At 45.6% G+C, this 23,913-nt stretch overlaps 1 protein-coding gene across 5 annotated transcripts in view; it reads right to left on the bottom strand.

Annotated features, from left to right (window-relative positions):
- The window catches only part of rpgra (retinitis pigmentosa GTPase regulator a), a 92,894-nt gene that overhangs the window by 41,583 nt on the left and 27,398 nt on the right, over positions 1-23,913 (bottom strand). For 4 of the 5 annotated variants that reach the window (XM_038802138.1, XM_038802140.1, XM_038802142.1 and 1 more), the window contains exons 2-3: positions 18,941-19,066; positions 12,184-12,276 (exon numbers count right to left, since the gene is read on the bottom strand). In XM_038802138.1, the coding sequence (XP_038658066.1) occupies positions 12,184-12,276; positions 18,941-19,066 (219 nt within the window). The remainder of the gene's footprint in view (positions 1-12,183; positions 12,277-18,940; positions 19,067-23,913) is intronic. The other variant, XM_038802141.1, reaches the window with a different exon arrangement.

The raw sequence follows: 23,913 nt of genomic DNA, 5'->3' as shown, positions 1-23,913 counted from the left end.
TGTGGGTTAGGTTGGGAATGTCGGGGGTTTGTGTTTTATATGTTCTCTTCTGTATGGGGCTGGCGGTTGGGGTGAAACTGGATTTTGGGGAACTGCGTTAGAAGGGTGGGGTGTGGCAGTGTGAAAGCGCAGGCTTTCCTCTGGTTTCCCGCGCTGTGGGGCAGGGGGGGTAGAGCTGGCGGTGGGGGCGGGGCCTCAACTGGTCTTCTTTCCCGCGCTGAAGCGGTGCCAAGGAGGTGTGGCAAGAGGGGGATGACCCCATGCCGGGAGGGGATGGGCGTTGGGGGGAGCTGCCGGGGTCAGCAGAAGTCAGCTGACTCACGGAAGTACTATGAGGAGAGGCATTATCGCCATGGGGAACGGGTCGGGCAGGGCGAGCTGGCCTGGGGCGAGCAGTCGACAAGCTATGGCTAGCCAGCGGGGGAGGGGGGCAGGTTGCCCTCTGATCCGGCTGATTACCTGGAACGTGAGGGGGCTGAATGGGCCGGTTAAGAGAACCAGGGTACTTTCTCATCTGAAGGGGCTGAAGGCGGACGTGGCTATGCTCCAGGAGACCCACCTGAAGGTGGCGGACCAGGTTCGTCTGAGGAAGGGATGGGTGGGGCAGATTATCACTCAGGATTGGACGCGAAGAACCGGGGGGTGGCGATTCTGGTGGGGAAGAGGGTGGCGTTCGAGGTGGCTGAGGTGGTGTCGGACAAGGAGGGCAGATATATCATGGTGAAAAGTAGGCTGCAGGGAGAGAAGGTGGTGCTGGTTAATGTATATGCCCAGAATTGGGATGATGCTGGTTTCATGAGGCGCTTGTTGGGCCGCATCCCGGACCTGGAGGCAGGGGGCCTGATCATGGGGGGAGATTTTAACACAGTGCTGGATCCCACACGGGACCGGTCCAGTTCAAGGACGGGTAGGAGACCTGCGGCGGCCAAAGTGCTGAGGGGATACATGGACCAGATGGGAGGGGTGGATCCCTGGAGGTTTGGGAGACCGAGAGCGCGGGAGTATTCCTTTTTCTCTCATGTCCATAGGGTTTATTCCCGGATGGACTTTTTTGTCCTGAGCAGGGGATTGATTTTGAGAGTGCAGGATGCCGAGTATTCGGCCATAGCAATTTTGGACCATACTCCGCACTGGGTTGATCTGGAGATGGGGAGGTGCGGGACCAGCGCCCGCTCTGGTGCCTGGATGTGGGGATGCTGGCGGATGAGGAGGCGTGTAGGAGGGTTCGGAGAAGCATTGAGGGGTATCTGGATACCAATGATACGGGGGAGCTCCGGGTGGGGTTGGTCTGGGAGGCTCTGAAAGCAGTGATCCGGGGGGGAGCTGATCTCCATCCGGGCCCACAGGGAAAGGAGGGAGAGGAAGGAGAGGGAGAGACTGGTGGGGGAGCGCCTGGATGTGGACAGGAGATATGCGGAGGCACCGGAGGAAGGGTTGCTGGGGGAACGGCACAGTTTGCAGGCCAAATTTGACTTGCTGACCACCACAAAGGCGGAGACACAGTGGAGGAGGGCGCAGGGCGCGGTATATGTGTATGGGGAGAAGGCGAGCAGGATGTTGGCGCATCAGCTCCGTAGGCGGGATGCGGCTAGGGAAATTGGTGGAGTGAAGGATGGGGGTGGAAATGTAGTGCAGAAGGGGACAGAAGTAAACGGGGTCTTTAGGGACTTTTACGAGGAACTGTACCGGTCGTAACCTCCGATGGGGAGAGAGGGGATGGAGAGCTTCATGAACAGGCTATGTTTCCCAAGGGTTCAAGAGGGGCTGGTAGAGGGGCTGGGGGCACCGATAGAGTTGGAGGAGCTAGTCAGGGGGATTGGACAAATGCAGTCAGGTAAGGCCCCGGGGCCGGACGGGTTCCTGGTGGAATTTTACAAAAAGTAGGCGGACCTTGTGGGCCCCCTGTTGGTGCGAGCCTTCAACGAGGCATGGGAGGGGGGGGCTTTGCCCCCGACGATGTCGCGGGCACTGATCTCTTTGATCCTAAAGCGGGATAAGGACCCCTTGCAGTGTGGATCATACAGGCCTATCTCGCTCCTCAATGTAGACGCCAAGTTGCTGGCGAAGATCCTGGCCACCAGGATAGAGGATTATGTGCCAGAGGTGATGCACGAAGATCAGACAGTATTTGTCAAGGGGCGGCAGCTCAACACGAATGTGCGGAGACTGCTAAATGTTATCATGATGCCGGCAGTGGAGGGGGAGGCGGAGATAGTGGTGGCGCTGGACGCAGAGAAAGCGTTTGATAGAGCTGAGTGGGGGTACCTGTGGGAGGTGCTAGAGCGGTTTGGATTTGGGGAGGGATTCATCAAATGGGTGAGGCTGCTCTACGCGGCTCCGATGGCGAGTGTAGTTACAAATGGAAGGAGATCGGAGTACTTTAGACTCTATCGTGGGACCAGGCAGGGGTGCCCCCTGTCCCCCTTGCTCTTTGCACTGGCGATTGAACCTCTGGCTATGGCGTTGAGGGAGTCAGGGAGATGGAGGGGTTTGGTGCGGGGTGGGGAGGAACATCGGGCATCGCTGTATGCGGACGACCTGCTGTTGTATGTGGCGGACCCAGAGGGGGGAATGCCGGGGGTGATGGAGCTGTTAGCGGAATTTGGGGGCTTCTCGGGCTATAAGCTAAATTTAGTGAGCTGAGGTTATTGCTGAGAAGGTGCAGCTCGTTAGCATTGTCAATGACCCTTTTCATCACTTTGCTGATGATCGAGAGTAGACAGATGGGATGGTAATTGACCAGGATGGATTTGTTCTGCTTTTTAAATGGGAGAGCCTGGGCAGTTCACAACATTGCCGGGTAGATGCCATTGGTATGGCTGTACTAGAAGAGCTTGGCGAGGGCGCAGCTAGTCCTGAGCACAAATATTCAGTACTATTACTAGAATGTTGTCAGGGTCCATAGTCTTCACTGTATCTGGTGCCTTCAGCTGTTCTTCATAACACATGGAATATTCCAAAAATCCATAGAATCCCCACAGTGCAGAAGGAGGCCAATCGGCCCATCGAGTCTGCACCAACCCTCCGAAAGAGGACCCGACTTAGTCCCACTCCTCTGCCCTATCCCATGACCCCACCAAATCTTTCAACACTAAGGGGTAATTTAGCATGACCAATCCACCCAACATGCACATCTTTAGACTGTGGGAGGAAACAGGAGACGGAGAGTAGTGGGGCAATAGGAGACAGAGAGTAGTGGTGGAAGGGAGTGTCTCAAAATGGATAACGGTGCCTAGTGGTGTTCCACAGGGATCCGTGCTCGGACCACTGTTGTTTGTGATATACATAAATGATCTGGACGAAGGTATAGGTGGTCTGATTAGCAAGTTTGCAGATGATGCTAAGATTGGTGGAGTTGCAGATACCAAGGAGGACTGTCAGAGAATACAGCAAAATATAGATAGATTGGAGAGTTGGGCAGAGAAATGGCAGATGGAGTTCAATCCAGGCAAATGTGAGGTGATGCATTTTGGAAGATCTAATTCAAGAGCGGACTATACGGTCAATGGATTGGATTGGATTTGTTTATTGCCACGTGTACCGAGGTACAGTGAAAAGTATTTTTCTGCAAGCAGCTCAACAGATCATTCAGTACATGGAAGAAAATGGAATTCAACAAAATTCAAGAAAATACATGAGAATTCATAATAGGGCAACACAAGATATACAATGTAACTACATAAGCATTGGCATCGGCTGAAGCATACAGGGTGTAGTGTTAATGAGGTCAGTCAATAAGAGGGTCATTTAGGAGTCTGGTGACAGTGGGGAAGAAGCTGTTTTTGAGTCTGTTTGTGCGTGTTCTCAGACTTCTGTATCTCCTGCCCAATGGAAGAAGTTGGAAAAGTGAATAAGCCGGGTGGGAGGGATCCCTGATTATGCTGCCCGCTTTCTCCCAGCAGCGGGAGGTGTAGATGGAGTCCATGGATGGGAGGCAGGTTCGTGTGATGGACTGGGCGGTATTCACGACTCTCTGAAGTTCCTTGCGGTCCTGGGCCGAGCAGTTGCCATACCAGGCTGTGATGCAGCCCGATAGGATGCTTTCTATAGTGCATCTGTAAAAGTTGGTAAGGGTTAATGTGGACGTGCCAAAGTTCCTTAGTTTCCTGAGGAAGTATAGGCGCTGTTGTGCTTTCTTAGTGATAGCGTCGACGTGAGTGGACCAGGACAGATTTTTGGTGATGTGCACCCCTAGGAATTTGAAACTGCTAACCATCTCCACCTCGGCCCCGTTGATGCTGACAGGGGTGTGTACAGTACTTTGCTTCCTGAATTCGATGACCAGCTCTTTAGTTTTGGTGGCATTAAGGGAGAGATTGTTGTCGTTACACCACTCCACTAAGTTCTCTATCTCCCTCCTGTATTCGGACTCGTCGTTATTCGAGATCCGGCCCACTATGGCCGTATCGTCAGCAAACTTGTAGATGGAGTTGGAACCAAGTTTTGCCACGCAGTCGTATGTGTACAGGGAGTAGAGTAGGGGGCTAAGTACGCAGTCTTGCAGGGCACCGGTATTGAGGACTATTGTGGAGGAGGTGTTGGTTTTCATTCTTACTGATTGTGGTCTGTTGGTCAGAAAGTCAAGGATCCAGTTGCAGAGTGGAGAGCCAAGTCCAAGGTTTTGGAGCTTTGATATGAGTTTGGCTGAGATTATGGTGAAGGCGGAGCTGTAGTCAATAAATAGGAGTCTGATGTAGGAGTCCTTGTTTTCGAGATGCTCTAGGGATGTGTGTAGGGCCAGGGAAATGGCGTCTGATGTGGACCGGTTGCGACGGTATGCGAATTGAAGTGGGTCAAGGCGTTCCGGGAGTATGGAGGTGATGCGCTTCATTATCAGCCTCTCGAAGCACTTCTGACATCAGGGCCACTGGGCGGTAGTCATTGAGGCATGTTGTCTGGTTCTTCTTTAATGGAAGAGTCCTGGGGAAAATTGATGTACAGAGAGATCTGGGAGTTCAGGTCCATTGTACCCTGAAGGTGGCAACGCAGGTCGATAGAGTGGTCAAGGTGGCATACAGCATGCTTGCCTTCATCGGACGGGGTATTGAGTACAAGAGTCAGCAGGTCATGTTACAGATGTATAGGACTTTGGTTAGGCCACATTTGGAATACTGCGTGCAGTTCTGGTCGCCACATTACCAGAAGGATGTGGATGCTTTAGAGAGGGTGCAGAGGAGGTTCATCGGGATGTTGCCTGGTATGGAGGGTGCTAGCTACGAAGAAAGGTTGAGTAGATTAGGATTGTTTTCGTGGAAAAACAGAGGTTGAGGGGGGACCTGATTGAGGTCTACAAAATTATGAGGGGTATGGACAGAGTGGATATCAACAAGCTTTTTCCAAGAGAGGGGGTGTCAATTACAAGGGGTCACGATTTCAAGGTGAGAGAGGGAAAATTTAAGGGAGATGTTCGTGGCAAGTTTTTTTATGCAGAGGGTGGTGGGTGCCTGGAATGCTTTGCCAGCGGAGGTGATAGAGGCAGGCACGATAGCATCATTTACGATGCATCTAGACAGACATATGAACGGGCGGGGAACAGCGGGAAGTAGATCCTTGTAGGCGACAGGTTTAGATAAAGGATCTGGATCGGCGCAGGCTAGGAGGGCCGAAGGGCCTGTTCCTGTGCTGTAACTTTCTTTGTTCTTTGTTTGAAACCAGAGAACCTGGTGGAAACCCACGCAGACACAGGGAGAAAGTGAAAACTCCACACAGACATTCACTCAAGGCTGGAATGAAACCAGAGTCCCTGACGCTGTGAAGCTGCAGTGCTAACCACTGTGCCATCATGCTGTGAATTGAATTGGCTGGAGACTGGCATCTCTGATGCAGGGGACATCAGGAGGAGGTTGAGCTAGATTGTGGACGCAGCACTTTTGGATGAAGATTGTTGTAAATATTTCAGCCTGGACTTTTGCACAAATGTGTTGGCCTTCTCCCATCATTGAGGATAGGGATATTAGTGGAGCCTCCTCCTCCAGTGAGTTGTTTAATTGTCCACCGCCATGACTGGATTTGCCAAGACTGCATTAACTTAGATCTGATCCGTTGGTTGCGGAATCACTTAGCTAAGTCTATCAAATGCTGTTTTTGCTATTTAGCACACAGGTGTCCTGTGTTGTGGCTTCACCCTGTTCACACCTCATTTTTAAGTGTGCCTGGTATTGCTCCTGGCTTGTCCCCCTGCACTCTTCATTTAACCAGGGTTGATGCTCTGGTTCGACGGTAATGATGGAGTTATGGATATGCCAATCCATGACTGGTTGCATAAAATTCTGTTGCTGATGGCCCACAGAAATCCAGTTTTGAGTTGCTACATTTGTTCGAAATCTATCCCATTTAGCAGTGTAAATGCACTATACAAATGATGACGCTGAACATACAATTTTTTTTAAATCAAGGGGCAATTAGCGTGGCCAATCCACATATTCTCCTCCAATTCCACTACTACTAATAAGTTTTCTCTTTCATGAGTCCATTGCCTACTCTCTTGCACCCTCATGTGGAAGTACCTAATGACACGACAACTTTTCTTAACTCAGATGTTTGTTGACATGTTGAATCTTCCTTATCCTCTGGCATGGCCTTGGGATCCTTCAAATTGCTGCCTTTAATCTTGCAAAAAAAAACTGTCAACTCCTCTGTTGTTTCCTCTTTCTCTCCAATTATATTATAAAATACTTTCCAGAAGTCTACGGTTACAATACCAGAGGACTTTCCAAAACTAACCCGAATTGTTGTATCCTTAAAAAAGAAGAGACAATCTCTCCTTTCTGAAACTGTGCCATATAATAGATTATTCATCTCAATTCCATTATTTTGCCTGAAACCATCGCAAGACTCGCCTATTCATTGCTTTTCACAAAAAGAGGCACCACATTGGCTTGTTTCACATTGGCTTAGTTCAGTATTCAATAACTCCATCCGAATAGTTTACAAATGTTGTTCCCACTGAACATCCCCACAATTACAGCATTCGTTCCTAGGGGTTGACTGGTTTTGAGTGCTTTAAGGCTATCTGTGACATTCATGCAAATGATATGATTGTTATTCTAGATCCTGTGATGGATGGCAAACAACTCATCTCCATTAACAAATACTTCTAGGTCAATTTAAACCCCTTTTTCACCATTAATAGGTCTCAATTAATTTCTAATACATCTTACCCTTTTTAATAATATCATATTGTCACATTTGATCTCTGCCACAAACTCCTTCCCTCGACAACTGCTTGTGGTTGAACCAGACCATTCACAATCTCGGTAACAGAATTGACTTGGAGGTAAGCTTTTGATCATGCAACTGTGTCATCACAAAGACGGACTACTTTCACCAGACCCAACTTTGCTCCACCTCAGCTTTTCTGCTGCTGAAACCCCCATCCAAGCGTTGTTACCTCTGGAATTAAGTATTACAATGCCCTTCAGCCAGCCTCACATCCTTTCCTCTCTTTAAATTTGAGTTAATCCAAATTTCTACTGCCCACATTGGAACTCGCGTCAAGTCTTGATCACCCATCACTCCTGTACTCGCGGACTTAGACTCACTACTGCTCCAGCAACACTTGCAATTTATAAATTCTGTTCTTCTTTTCAAATTCTTAAGAGACCTCAGCCCTCCCTATTGCTGCAACACTCTGAGAAATCTGCACTCTTCCAGTTCTAGCCTCTTGCACACTCCCAATTTTAATTGCTCCACTATTGGAGGCCATGCCTTCAGCTGTCCGACCCCAACTCGGGAATGCCCTTCTTAAAACTTCTCAACCTCTCACTCCTCCCATAATAATGACCACTCTGACCAAGCTTTTGGTTTTTCTGTTCTCAATTCATGCGGCTTGGTGTTAAAGATCCATTAACTCGCCTTTGAAGGGCAATTTCTCTGAGAGCTTCTAGGGGCTGGAAAGGGGTGGTTCGGGGGGGGGGGGGGGGGGGGGGGTGGAGAATTGGGTATCGCTGTAAGGGGATGACTTACTTCTATATGTAGCAGGGTAGTATAGAGTAGGGGGTTACATAGGCGGGCCTTGGAGAGATGGATTCCAGCGGTTGCTTTTTTTGATTACTGTCATTTGTAGTCTATTGGTTTTTTTTGTACCGTGGTTGTTTGTTATGCCAAAAATACCTCATTAAAAATTGTTTGTTAAAAAAAAAACCTCTCTTTTGAAACACCGGGAAACATTTTATTAAAGCCATTTAAATGAATACAAATTCTTGTTATGTTTGCCATCTGGTCATGTTACTTAGTGTCTCCCTCATTGGTTCTAGCTGTCAGCCTTGTTTTAAACATTTCTTGCAGTGTCCCAAATTCTCCATAGTCGTGTTCTTCATCTTCCTCTAGAATTTAGAATCATAGAAATCATAGGATCCCTACAGTGCAGGAGGAGGCCATTCGGCCCATCGTGTCTGCAACAACCCTCTGAACCAACTTCTTTTTTGTTTTGCTTTAGTAGTTAATTCAGGGTCACTTAACCTGTGTTTAGTTTGTTGGAATGTTGTTGGAACTCTCCATGCTTATGTCTTACAATTTCCTTCATTTGTCCTGGACACAAATTTGCTGGATTTCCACCACCTCACCACTGACCTGTTTATGTTGTTTCCTTGCCTTTCAATGCTGCATAACAATGTCAGCTGGGATCAGTGGTGGTGCTTTCATTTGAGTCAGAAGTTCCGAATTCAAGCCCCATTGTGGACATACACAAACATTCTGACCTAACATTTTGGTGCAATTTAGAGACTAGGGCTTTATTGTTTGGTGGCATTTCTCAGTTAAAATGTTAAGCCAAATTCTGTTTGTCTCTTTAGGTGGACATAAAAGGTCCAATGCCATTATTTGAAGAAAATAATGTTTCCCAATGTCCTGACCAAGATTTATTCCTCAACCCAATACAACTAAAATTGGTCATGGCTCTCTGTACTAAGTGTGAGACCAAGGATTTGCTTATGTAGCTACGCTTCAAATACAATTCATTGGCTGCAAAGCATCTGGGGGCATGCCCAGGACACAAAAGTGTTGGAGATGACATTCTTATTTATTATTTATTCCCAAACGTGCTTAGCCATTGAAGTCATGTGTCATTGCTTCATTAAAAATACTGCACAGTACTTGTAACAGTACTGAAACATGTTCTTAAAGGGTAATACTTAGAACCAGAAATAATGTGTTTGGTTGGAGATTCAAATATGTTACTCTACAGAGATCTGTATCTTAGGTGCCTACAATCAAAATACTAATTGCAAATTGCCTGTGAGATAAATTTTTCACTCCCATGTGACAATTCTGCGTTACTTGTATAAAAGTTAAAATGCATGTCCACATATAAACCAATAACATTTGTTTTCCTTGATTAACAAGCCCATTTTTGGTCGGTTAACAAGTATAATTCACTTTTTTCTTTCATCCATTGTTTCACTCTTTCCATATAATTTCTGTTCCACCAAATGAAACCTTGGTTTCTATCTCATTAATATCAATTAAGTTGGATGATGTACACCCAGATAATTCCTTTTTCAGAACAAGCTGTTTTCCACGTTATTTCAAATGGCTGAAGTTTTCTGAAACAGAATGCATGTTTTTAATTCCCCATTTATTTAATCCTGAAATTGCCGATCACTGCAGGGTCAGTCTTGGCTCAACAGACCAGTCACATTATTAAATTGATTTAGACTTGATTAACAGCCAAAGATGAAATGATTACGTTACTTATTAATATCCAGAGAAATCATTAGTAGACGTCAGGAAAATCTAATATAGCCTTTCCTTACAAAAGGTACGACAGTATAGAATTCTAACTCATTCACATTTCTTTTTCTGCGGCAGCGGTATGTGCCACCTCATATTAAGCTTTATTATGTTATGGTCACTGCATTATTATGATCATATTAAACCCTATGCAATCAGACAATGTTGGGAATCATTAATATCAGATATTAATTCTGCAAATGTTTTTTGCGGAACCTTTGCGCATTCCCTAATTTGCGATCTCTCATGCCCGAACTGTGAAAATATCCAGATTTACCGTTCTAGATTTTCCAAACGTGGATTATCTCTGGAGAACGCTCTGAGCAGTATTAACACAATGATGAAACATGATGCTTGTATTATCTCACTGCTGGCAGGAGCAAATTAAAGTATTGACATAAAAATGGTGGGTATTGACATATTGTGAGGGAACCCATCTCTTTAAATTGCTTCTGTGTCTTTTCAGGGTGGAGGTTAAATACTACAGCTCCCAGCATGCTAGGGGCATGTGCTAAGTGCAGCAGAGAGACAGGCCACACATGCTCCATTTCCAGGTCTCCCATGATAGTCGCTTAGGGGTGGGTTGGAGCAATTTTTTGTCGCAGACTTGAGAGCCTCATTCACACTGCATTCAGTTCCAGCAGCAGTCGGAAAGCACCAGCCTCCAGAACCTGCTTCAGAAAAGAAGCTGAAGGACTTGGCCATCTCCCACAGGGGGAGATGGCCCCAAAAAAACCTAGTGTGCAGTGTAAAGAGAGAGACTACATGACACGATTTCGCAGAAGGAAGTTGGCAGCAGTACGACTGAGGATATGGGGCACAGGAAAAGCCTGGGAGGTGTTTGCTCCATGAAGCTGAAGAGGTGCTTGCTCTGTGAAGCTAAAGAAATGCCAGCTCTGTGAAGCTGGGAGCTGGGGTTAAGAAAACGGAGCATGATTGTCTGTTCAGTGCAGATGGGATTGTGCTGGTGATCAATTGCTGGAGTGTAGCCTGGTCAACCCAGTAGGATGCAGTCTTGGGAAGAGAGATTGAGCAGCTCGGTGTGAACAGTGGTTGGGGCATTCTGAGTCATGTTGGGGCATTCTGAGTCGTGTTGCCTGACAATTCATGTAGAAGTAAGAGGGCTCCAGGCTCAGTTCAAGCTGTTGTTGAAGGGAAATCAGAGGCTAAATCTTTGAAGGAGAGGAGCTGAAATCCCTCATGAGAAAGGCAGAGTTGGAAGGGCGTTGTGATTCACAGTGATCACTGATGTCTGGGTGGGCTGCTAGGAATATTCATAGGATTTGTTTTGGTTTTTTCTGTCATTTAATTCTTGTATAACTCATGTTAGTTCTGGATGCTAGAATGTAGGATAGATAGTGTAGACAGCTTGCTTTGTTGACTCACATGCAATAAGTATTCTTCGGTTTGTTTTTTGAACCATGGAATCTTGTGGCTTTATTCACTTGGTAAATATCTGGGATTTCAAATTTTCTCTTTTAGAAAAAAAGTTTCTAGTCCCCAACCTGGGACGGGATTCTCTAATCCTGCGGCAGAGTGCCCACACCGTCATAAACGCCGTCGCGTTTTACGACGGCATGAACGGGCCGACCCCACAACTAATTCTGGCCACTATAGGGGACCAGCACAGCACTGGAGTAGTTCACGCCGCTCCAGCTGCTGATCCTGGCACAAACTGGGCACCGCAGGATCTGCGCATGCACAGTGGCACTGGCGCCAACACGCACATGCATAGTGGCCCCGACGCAACATGGTGCAGGGCTACAGGGGCCGGCGGGAAGAAACAAGGCCCTCGGGCAGAGAGGCCGGCCCGCTGATCAGTGGGACCCGATCGCGGGCCAGGCCACATTGGAGCCACCCCGGGATCTGACCCCACTCCCCCTCCCCCTCAAGGTCGCCCCCGACCCTTCCACGCCGAGTTCCCGCCGGCTGAGAGCAGCGCCGGCAGGACTCACCGTTTTCACAACGGCCGCTCGGCAAATCCTGGGCCGAGAATTGGCGGCTGGCCGCGTAGAGCGGCCCCCGACTGGCGCCGCGCCAACCACGCTGACGCCAATTTTCCGATGAGCGGAGAATCGCGTGCCGGCATCAGGGCAGCGTGACGCAATTCGCACCAGTCGCGGGAACCTTCGGCCTGGCCCCCGGCTGAGAGAATCCCACCCCAGTTCCTAACAATATTAAAACATAGATTTAAGCTTAATTTCTCATATTTTGATATTACTAAATATAGAAAACAAGTATAATGGCAGTATTGGAGAATTTTCCGCACAAGAAAAGTCAGAATAAATGTGCTGTCATACTTCTGCCATATTGTTTTTAGAAACCATAAATTACATTCAGGAACTACCCGAGCTTCATATGTCATTGTTTCTGTCAAATCAATTAAAAGCTATGGAATCCAAGAACTCCGGATGCTATAAGGATGCAAAGGAGGGTCCGGGCAAAAAGCCTTACCTTTTACACAAGTGGGCTTGTTGATGGTGTTCTTTGTTCCCAAACCTAGCTGACCCCAATTGTTGCTCCCGAAGATATATAACTTGCCATTTTCTGTTAAAAAAAATAAATATGCTTCATGTGTCGCTTGATTCCATACTTCACATTGTTCCTCAACATGCACATCTCTGAACATATGATCTGTCTGTCTCCCATGTCTAAATTAATTGATGAAAGAAGGCAGGTATTGTTCAATGCGTATAATGTTCCCCAAAATCAACTCATCTAATTTCCTGCTTTGATCTTACCGTCTCAAATTTGTTTTGTTTTTTAACATCCCCAATGTGAAGCTCACAAAATTACATAGTATACTGGAGCTGCAGCCCTTCCCATAATCCCTTCAGATCTTCTGCAATGAAATGCTGAGTTCAAATACATCTAACAGGATCCTTTTGTGCGAGACTGGAATAGGAAAAATCATGCCATAGTAACTAATGACAAGCATTAGTGGTGGCAGCCTGGGAGTAAAATATTCATCAAATGATCATGACCAAATATCCAGCTGCAAGAGTATTTTATTTTCTTGAAATAATCTAGTTAATATGTTTTCAGATATAAATAATTGGTGATGGTAAAGAAAGAGTTAACAATTTAAAAATACATACACAAGGAAAAAGCCTCGACCCTAAAGATTCAAGGAAAACATTCCACCCCACACCTGATCCACAACAACAAAACCTTCCACTTCGACAGCACCTTTAACGTCATAAAATGCACTAAGCAGAACCACAGGAGGATTAATGCACAATTTGGCTCTGAGGCACACAAGGGAGATATTGGGGTAAATTATCAGAAAATGTAGGCATTAAGGAGCATATTAAAAGAGGAAAGAAATTAAAATGATTGCAAAATTATAAAAAAAACTGATTGCATGGTAAATCTCCTCCTTGATGTCTCAATTGTCTTTTTTGCAGCATTTCTGCTACTATGTCATCTACCTGAAAGTTAGCTGTGTTTCTCTGTCCAAAGGTGCTACCTGCCTTGCTGAGCATTTCCAGCATTTTCTGTTCTTATTTCAGATTTCCAGCATCTGCAGTATTTTGGCTGTGTCATTCAACATAGACTTGGGAAACACAGTAGTTATGGCTTCACGTGCAGCATTATTGCCTACTGCTTTCAGTGGAACAACAGTGACCTATATTTATATGGCACCTTTACTTAGACATTACAGGACGCTTCACAAAAGCATCACAAAACAAAGTATGGCACATAATCATGTGGAAGGACATCAGGTCAGATGACCAAAAATTTGGCAAAAGAGGTAAGTTTTAAGGAGTGTCTCAAAATAGGAAACTGTGATAGAGGCACAGAGGTGTAGGAAGGGCATGACAGTGCGTGCGACCCAGGCAACTGAAGGTTCATCCGGATTTACATGAAAGACCAGAACTAGAAGAGTATAGGTGGATTTTGAGGCTGGAAGAGATTACAGAGATAAGTATAGGTGAGGCCATGGAGGGATTGGAAAGCGAGGATGAGAATTTTAATATCAGGATCTTGTTTGACCGGGAGTCAACACAGGTCTGTCAGCTCAGAGTTAATAGGGGAACAGGGCTTGCTGCAAGTTAAGAGAAAGGCAATCGAGATTTGGATTACCTCAAGAGGGTAGAATGTGACAGACATGCCAGGAGTGCGTTGGAATGGTGGAATCTAGAGCATACAAAGACAGAGATGTGAATTTTAGTAGAAGCTGAGGGGCAAGTTGAGCGATGATACGAAGTTGAAAATAGATAGTCTTAGCGATGGTGCAAATATGAGATTAGACACTCATCTCGGAATTAAATAAAACCGACTGAGATTGCAAAGAAGCTGGCTTAATCTCACTATCGCCTTGGGAGAGGAATAGAATCCATAGCTAGCGAGTCTGAAGTGAGGATCGAAAACAATGGCTTCAGTCTTCCCAATATTTAACTGGGGGAACATTCTGTTCATTTAGCACTGCTGTTAACTGCTAAATGATGAAAGATAATAGTTCAGAAGTAAGCATTACAAGTATCACAATGGATACAATTTAGGTGCCATTCATTCCAATGAGATTTTCCTTGTGTTGAAAAATTGGTAAGTCTAAATGACTAACCATTCAGGAAAGATATAAATTTCATTGGTATTTCATTTTTTATATTGCCTTTTATACAACTAGTGGAAGCAATATTCTCATCTCCTACTTTCTTGTGCTATTATGTGAATTGTTAGAAATTGGAAATAATTAGAAATTAAGAACAAGGTTTGTATGTATACAGTAATATGTGGAGACATTAAATGTGTCTGGTTCAACAGCCTGATAAGAGCGCAGAACAGCTGTACTGAACGGCCATCATAAATGTTTATTAGCAGGTCTCACAAATTGTGGGATGCTATGGGAGTGAAATTAGTCTAAACTTGAGAGCTGATAAGGAAGTAAGAATGACCAAATATGGTCATATGAACCATACACAAGGTCCAAAAGAGTAATGGGAGGTGAATGACATAAAAAGACAGATGTTTAACCCAGAGATTAGATTAAAGACTTTGAAGCCAGGACTAAAAGGCTTTTTCAATAATCCATCCAGGCATCCAGCCCTGAAAAAGAGAACCCTTTGGGAGGGTTCACTGCAATAGGTGATGGACAAAGCTCTGAAGAAAACCTTTCGGAAGGATCCCAGAAGGCAAGACGATGTGAGTCCTAAGAGAAAAAGTGAAGCAACAATGAGCTGTTCGTAAATAGAATCTCTCATAGAATCCCTACAGTGCAAAAGGAGGCCATTTGGCCCATTAAGTCTTCACCAACCTTCCGAAAGAGCACCCCCACCCAGGCAACCCTGTCTAACATTTAGATAGTAAGAAGTCTTACAACACCAGGTTAAAGTCCAACAGGTTTGTTTCAAACACGAGCTTTCGGAGCACGGCTCCTTCTTCAGGTGAATCCGCGATCTTCCTGGAGATCCTCTCCACTTTGAGCCGGCAGTTTGCGGTGTCAATGGTAGCCATGATGTGGAGATGCCGGCGTTGGACTGGGGTGAGCACAGTAAGAAGTCTTACAACACCAGGTTAAAGTCCAACAGGTTTGTTTCAAACACGAGCTTTCGGAGCACGGCTCCTTCTTCAGGTGAATCACCTGAAGAAGGAGCCGTGCTCCGAAAGCTCGTGTTTGAAACAAACCTGTTGGACTTTAACCTGGTGTTGTAAGACTTCTTACTGTGCTCACCCCAGTCCAACGCCGGCATCTCCACATCATAACATTTAGATGCCAAAGGACAATTTAGCCTGATCAATCCACCTAGATTTGCACATCCTTGAACTGTGGGAGGAAACTGGAGCACCCAGAGGAGGAAACTTGCGCACCCAGAGGAAGCCTACGCAGACACTCCGAGAACGTGAAAACTCCAAACAGTCACCCAAGATGGGAATCGCACCCAGGTCCCTGGAGCTGTGAGGCAGCAGTGCAAGCCATTGTACCATCGTGCCTGATCGGGTCGCTGCCTACTAGTTGTCATGGTTCTATGTTCTTGCAGTATAACTAGTAATGCTATATCCCACCTTAAACTCTTCTTAAAACTCAATATCCCACCATATTGGTTGCACTCTAATTCTGACTGGTTGATTTACTGCAGAGTGAAAATTCTCAAGTAAATTTCGACGTTTAACGCAAAGATTAAAATTCCCACAGTGTTTGTTCATTCTTCCAGCAGTGTATCACACTCTCATCCCATAGTTTTTATTAAAATGTTTTTATTAAGGTATTTGTACACATATACTTATATATATATATAAAATATATATATATATAATATATATATATATATATATACACACACATGTATACTATACACACACACACACACACACAATATATATCAAACACACACAGACCAAATAGAACAACACAAAATCTTACAACAAATAAATAACCAACACCCCGCTCCCCACCCTCCCTTCTGTTACCCTCAACCCACTTTTCCAAACTGAGGAATTCCACGAGGTTGCTCACCCACACACCTGGGCCTGGCAGCCCCGAGTCACTCCACCCCAACAAGATCTGTCTCTGGGCTACCAAAGAGGCAAAGGCCAAAATGTCGGCCTCTCTAACCCCTGGACTCCCGGGTCTTCCAACAATCCAAAGATTGCCACTTCTTGACTCAGGACCACCTTTGCCCTCAGCACCTCAGGCATCACGTCAGCAAACAGCTGCTAGAATCCCTCCAGCTTCGGACAGGTCCAAAGCATGTGGACATTGTTCGCGCACCACCCCACGCACCGGCCACACTTATACTGCACCCCTTCAAAAAACCTGCTCATTCTGGACACCGTCATATGCACCCTGTGAACGACTTTAAATTGGATGAGGTTAAGCCAAGCAGACGAAGAGGGTGCATTCACCCTTCTCAAAGCCTCCTCCCATAACCCAGCCTCCAGCACTTTCCCCAGCTCTTCCTCCCACTTCCGCTTAACTTCTCCTCTCGTGGCGCCTCCCAGTCCACAAACTCTTTATAAATCTCCGACACACTGCCCTCACCAACCCCTGCCTTTGACATCACTTTACCCTGCAATTCCGGGGGCAGGAGGTCAGGAAAGGACGGCACCTGCTTCCTCACAAAATCCCGAACCTGCAAGTACCAGAACCCATTCCTGCTAGGCAGCTCATACTCCTCTACCAACCCCTCTCATCTCAAAAAGCTTCCCCCCACAAACAGGTCCCCAAATCGCTCAACCCCACCCTCCGCCACCCCTGGAACCCTGTGTCTACCCCCCCCCCCCCCCAAGAATACCCCCTGTGGTTCCCACAAATCGGAGCTGACTGAACAGGCAAGGCAGACCCTTCACCCTCTGCCATCTTGTCATGTCTTGTGGCGCACGAAGATTCCCTTTGCTCCAACTGCTCCCTTTTTCTCGAACCACTTCTGGTCCGTGGATCCATCCATAAGCGGAGTTAAACTTTTCTCCAGCCAATTCTACCTCTTTTCTACAAGATCCACTCTGCAAGCGGGGAGAAGATCCAAACAAACAGCCTCGAGCGGAAGCTGCCAAATGCGCAGCCACTCACACCATGGCCGCCATCAAAAGTTCACTCCCATGCATAGTTAACAAAAACTAGCCTGGTCAGACTCCAGGATGGACAGCAAGTACCATGACCAAAGACGTGCAGGATAGGTGGATTGGCTATACTAAATTGCCCTTAGCGTCCAAAAAGGTTAGGTGAGGTTACTGGGTTATGGGGATAGGTTGGAAGTGTGGGCTTAAGTGGGGTGCTCTTTCCAAAGGCCGGTGCAGACTCAATGGGCCGAATGGCCTCCTTCTGCACTGTAAATTCTATGATGTGTATGGGGTTTTATTCCCCCAAACAATTATATTGTCGGAGGAAAATCAAGGTGAAATAAATTTTATGTGCACCTGGATACATAAATCATTCTGACCTATTATCTATTGAATCCCTCCAGTGCAGAATGAGGACATTTGGCTGATTGAATCTACATCAACCCTCTGAAAGGACACTCTACCTGGGCCCGCTCACCCACCCTATCGCTGTAACTCTGTACATTGATCATGACCAAACCACCTCACCAGCACATCTTTGGACTATAGGAGGAAACCGAGCACCGGAAGAAACCCGCGCAGGCATGGGGAGCGAAAGAGAAAATGCTGGAAAATCTCAGCAGGTCTGGCAGCATCTGTAGGGAGAGGAAAGAGCTAACGTTTTGAGTCTGGCTTTGACAAACTCAAGGTCTGGCTGCCAGACCTGCTGAGATTTTCCAGCATTTTCTCTTTCGTTTCAGATTCCAGCATCCGCAGTAATTTGCTTTTATCCAGACATGGGGAGAGTATGCAAACACCAGTCACCCAAGGCCAGAATCAAACCTGGGTCTCTAGCGCCATAAGGCAGCAGTGCTAACAACTGTGCCACCGTACTGCCCTGCTTGTCTTCAAAATATATATTTTAAAAATATCTTTATTCTCCATTTTCACATTTTCTTCAGAATTTACACCCCACCAACAAACAGTAAACGGTAACAAATACAATGTCAATCCCCTTATCAACAACAATGATCCCATTCTCCCACCACCCCAAACAACGGCCCACCTGATAATATAAGCATCAAATAAAACAAACCTTCCCAGGGTGGAAAAAAAGGAAAAAGAAAAAGGAATCAGGAATCACCTATGGTCACTATTGACATATGCGGTCCACCCCCCCAACCCCTACCCTGATATTCAATGCCATCCAATCCCCAAAAGATTATCGTGAATGACACCCATGAACTGTAGACACTGCCCACTCCCACCTCCTCCCAGACTCCTCCCCTCCATTTCCTCTTGTAAACTCTTCCCCCCCCCAACCTCGGCTCCTTCCCCAACTTTTCACCCCGGCTAGACTCACCGGAACTTGTTCTACCAGGCTCGATGGCTGCAGCCCCTCACCCCACGTCACTCCCGTTCACTGGCCGGCTTAAACCAGCCTGCATGGAGGTCCCCGCCCGGGTCTCCTTCCCCCTTGCCCGGTCCCAGGAAAACCAAGAAATCCTCTTTAGCATACAATCCCCGCTTACACACCCAAGCCCCAACCTTCAAAATATTTTCGTGTATTTTTATTCTTACAGTGGATGTTGACGTAATAAAAATTGTATTTTTATTTCTGTGATGCTTATTTATTACTCTAGCTGAACATTCAAAGCAAAACGAAATTCTGCCTCATCTTCACATACGGAGAAATAAATAAATATTTTCCAAGTTGGGGCTAATGACTCACCAGTTATGAATGCAGTGTGTTCATCCCCACAGCTGATAGAGACAGCTTTGTCATTTTTTAGCCAGAACTTGCTGGGAACATTGTCTGAAAATTTGCTTTTACCAAATGTAAAAACAGCTCCAGAATCTGAAAACAAAATAAGTTATATGAATTATTTGTATTTAATCGATAATAATGCTGGGAAAGTATAAATGTCCTGAATCTGCTATTGTTGGAGGTGCTCCTACACTTTGTCTCACTGACCATTTTGTAATGTTGATCTAAACAGGCTACTAAATGTATACGTGCGTATTTACATAGATATTTATGGTCTGGATTTCATACAGAATTGGTGGCCCGACTCACTGGCTGGAAAATTGAGCGAGGCCGGCACTGTCAGCCCGGGAACACAAAACGCAATTTTGTCTGGCTCACTCTATCCGCACATGAGATAGGATGTTCTGTCTCCATCAGGTCTGCAGCGCCACTGGGAACGGTGACTCCTTCTTTGACCTCAATGCTCCCCGACGCAGATGTTCGCTGGAGACCGTACAATGTAAGTGGGGCAACATTGCTAGGTGTAGTCGGGCAGGCCCTGGGTAGCAGAGGGCGATTACTGTGTAAGCAAGCATAAGGTACCTAAACAGGAGGTACCACTGCCCCCAACCTCAGGCCACAGCCTGTTCGCCAAGGAAAACTCGATTACCTCATCACATGACATGGACACCCCCAGCACTACTTATTTGACTAGTGGCAGCAAGAGGAGGCCCTTAAGTGGCCATTAATTGATTTACTGTTTTTAAAAATGTGTGCGCTAAATTACTCACAGACCACCAGAAATCAGAGTATAACAACAAACATCAATCCAGTGAATATAAACAGTAAACCAGCCTTTGGGAATTCAGGTTCTGTGTTCAAAGTCATACTGTCCTACAAGGGTGGCACAGTGGTTAGCATTGCCTCACAGCGCCAGAGACCTGGATTTGATTCCGATCTCAGGTGACTGTCTAGAGTTTACACATTCTTTTTGTGTCTATGTGGGTTTCCTCCAGGTGCTCCAGTTTCCTCCCACATTCCAAAGATGTGCAGGTTATGTGATTGGCCATGCTAAATTGAACCCTGGTGGGGTTACGGGGATAGGGCAAGGAGTTGGGTCGAGGTAGGGTGCTCTTTCGGAGGGTCAGTGCAGACTCGATGGGCCAAATGGTCTCCTTCTGCACTGTTGGGATTGTATGATTCTAAGATAACACATTCTTGCAAGGTTATTATTTTGCATATATAGGTCTAACATTTTATCATTATCATTATTATTTGAGGGAAGATTTGCCTCAGCAAATCTACACCATCCAGTATCCAGTGATAATTATCTTGCTTAATTCAGAAGTTGATGTTTTTAAACCCCCTTCAGAGATTTGAGCACATAATCTAAGCTAACTCTTTTTTTAAAAATTTAGAGTACCCAATAATCTTTTTTCAATCAAGGGGCAATTTAGCATGGCCAATTCAACCCTGCACATCTTTGGGTTGTGGGGGTGAGACCCACGCAGAAACTGGGAAAATGGGTAAACTCCATACGGACAATGACTCGGGGCTGGGATCGAAGCCGGGTCCTCAGCGCTGTGAGGCAGCAGTGCTAACCACTTCACCACCGTGCTGCCCCATAATCTAACTCTTAAGTGTATTGTTAATGGAGTGCTTCACTGCTCGAAGTCTCACCTTGAAGCCAAGACCACATGAGATTGACAGAAAATAATCCTACACTACGATTCAAGGAAACGCAGGGAATTTTTCTGGCGTCATGGCCAACAATTACTCTTTAAGCAACAGTCCTAAAACAGTTCTGATTTTTTTTTTAAATTACTGTTCGTGGAATCTCATTACGCGCAAATTAGTTGGGACATTTTCCGATATTGCAACAACGACTATTTTTCAATAGCATTTCATCGGATGTGAAGGATTTTGCAAAGGCATTAAAAAAGCAGATTTCTCTCTTCATCTAGCAATTTACAGTGAGTGACCTTTCATGCCCTCATCTCAACAACTTCTCACATTCATTTCCAGCAGTTACCCAGATTAACCAGTTGGGCCTTGGCTTTCTACCTGGTCCTATATAATCCAGCTCAATTAGCAACAGAAAAGGGCTGTAAAGTAGACTTTTAAAACAATGATGGACACCAGCTTCACATCATAATTCTGATCAGAATACCTCTTCATTTGGCAGCAAATGAACAATATTTGCTATCAACTGAAGAATGTACAAATAAACAATTCAAATGAAAAATGATAAACAATTACTTGCTGACTGATCATTTTAATCCATTTCTGAACATCAAATTTCACTCCTTTCATAACTGGATCATTGTATTAAATAACGCTCCGGCAGTACTGTGCAATTTTGTAAGAGAGTTTGAGGTGATGGCTTAAAGGAAGTTCATTATTTGAATGAATAAAGAATAGAATGCATGACAAGGAATTATAGTCGAGAATAAATGACAAAGAGCCTGGCAAAATGGATGTGATATTTTGTCAGGGAGAAATCAGCTTTGGTTAAATAATTTTGGTGCAGAAACTCTATGTCAGTTCTCAAAGGGTTAATGGTCAGTTTATTTTGAGTGAATTTTGAGTTAATTGATGATGTGAGGATTTACAAAAACTCAATCAAACAAATCAGCTCAGTTTTGTACGCCACTGTCAGGTGCCCTTAATTCATCTCCCTCATCTCAACCTGCAGCACGGAGGTTGCTTTGTGGCCAGTGTTGAATTTTGATTCTTAAAAGGGGACACAATTTTCACAGCTCATTTTAAAATAAAGGGGTGCTTTAGCTTAGTTCACCATTCCCTTCCATCACCCAATTATATTTCTCCACAGTGAATGGGTTGGAGTTGGACACCTGCACAGTTGCTATCCACGTTGCTCCACTATCAGCTCAGCATGCTTTTAAATATGGAACAATATGGCACATCGCCAGAAAACATTTCACTCCTTTCATAACTGTATCATTGCATTAAATAACGCTCCGGTAGTACTGTTCAATTTTATAAGGGAGCTTGAGGTGATGGCTTAAAGGAAGTTCATTATTTGAATGAATAAAGAATAGGTGTTTAAATATGGTACAGAAATATAAAATATTTTTACAGCAATTTAAATTGCAATCAAAATATGTGGACTTCCGGTGGCGGCCGTGAGCTGAGTGGTTGCACGAAAGGTGACTCTCGTCTAAGAACTACGACTGTGGCCTTTTAACTCCGACAAAGAGGCAGCAAAAGTACTCATAACCCCCCAGTTTAACCACACATTAACCACACTGCCAAACAGGATGGGAAAAATCAAACCGCACAGATAAAAAGCCAGCAAAGGCGACGGGAGGAGTGACCACAGAGTGGCACAGGGTTAGCACTACTGCCTCACGGCGTCGAGGACCAGGGTTCAATCCCGGCCCTGAGTCATTGCCTCTGTGGAGTTTGCACATTCTCCCCATATCTGCGTGGGTCTCATCCCCACAACCTAAAGATATGCAGGGTAAGTGAATTGGCCACGGTAAATTTACCCTTAAGTGGAAAAAAGAATTGGGTACTCTAAATTAATTTTTTTAAAAGACGAAGTGAGGGAAACCTCAGCATCGGAGCAGGGAACAGTACATGGGGACGTGGAGCTGTACAGGACCCAACAATGGATGGATCCAACACCAGGACAGGAAATGTGTCAGGTATGGCACAGGAATTAAACACCTGTATGTAGCAGATTGGCCGGGGGAGGCGACACTGGAGGTTCAACCACCCAAGAGAGAAAAAAAATCTCCTTTTCCTCCTACTCACACAGACTTCTTTGCCGTAGGGAAGATGGTGCTTCCAGAAGCAACAACGATGGAATACTCCACAATTGTAATGTTCCACCTCGCGCCACACTACACTGATGTGAGGTTGAAGAAGGGCCAGGCCCAACATCCCCTATGGAGGCTGGATGCAGCTCTCCTCACCAATAAGGAATTCTGCACAAAGATATCCCAAGCCATCGATGCAATCAGAATGGGGGGGTCTCACCCTCCACGTTCTGGGTGGCATTGAAGGCAGTGATTAGAGCCCTTAGGGATAAGAAAGAAAGGGCAGCCAAGCAGCGGCTGATCGACTCCATACTCGAGGTAGATCGGGGTTACTCCTTGGCCACAACCATAGAACTGCTGGTGGAGAGGAAAAAGCTGAGATGGAATGTGAATGGCTCTCCACAGGAAGACTGTCCACCAGCTCTGCCAGGCACAGGGAGCTCCCTACGAGAACAAAGACAAGGTCAGCTGCATGCTGGCACACCAACTGAGAAAACAGGCAGCCACAAAAGGGATAGTGCAGGTTAGAGACAGAAATGGTAGCAGACCCAAAAGAGGTTAACGAGGCCTTTGTAAACTTCTACCGAGGGCTATACACCTTCAAGCCCCCAGAGGGCAGCTCGAGGATGGAACAGTCCGTCGCTGGACTGGACATATGGAGGTGGGGAGGACAGGAAACAAGGACTGGAAGCACTGCTAGAGCTGGGCGAAATTGTGGAATACGTTAATTCCATGCAGTCAGGAAAAGTGCCAGGACCAGAAGAGTTTGTGTGTTATTCTGCAGAGTTTGGATAATAAATGCAAAATGCCAATAAAAATATATTTTTTTGAAAAGATTCGTAATTCGAAGGAAACTATTCTTCACCAATTTTGCCATCTATTTTGTAAATGTTCATATTCTAGGTGCCCTTATATATTAATACACTCAACCCTGCGACAGGCATGGCTAAAATTAGGCTTTGAATCACCATTCAATCTGTGATGTTTCAAACCTTAAAATGAAACACAGAAAATCATTGCACACTTCGGTTGCCACACAATTGTAATACAAGATACAGCAATTAGCATTAGTTGAACTGTGCTGCTCGTCTAGCAGGTAATTCATCTCTATAGAAACTTGGATCCAAACTCAAATAATTATAATATAGATTTTGAACTAACACAAGGTCTCTC

Source organism: Scyliorhinus canicula, chromosome 7, assembly GCF_902713615.1.
Source record: "Scyliorhinus canicula chromosome 7, sScyCan1.1, whole genome shotgun sequence".
NCBI classification, from domain to species: domain Eukaryota; kingdom Metazoa; phylum Chordata; class Chondrichthyes; order Carcharhiniformes; family Scyliorhinidae; genus Scyliorhinus; species Scyliorhinus canicula.
This window is presented reverse-complemented; position numbering and strand designations above follow the sequence as displayed.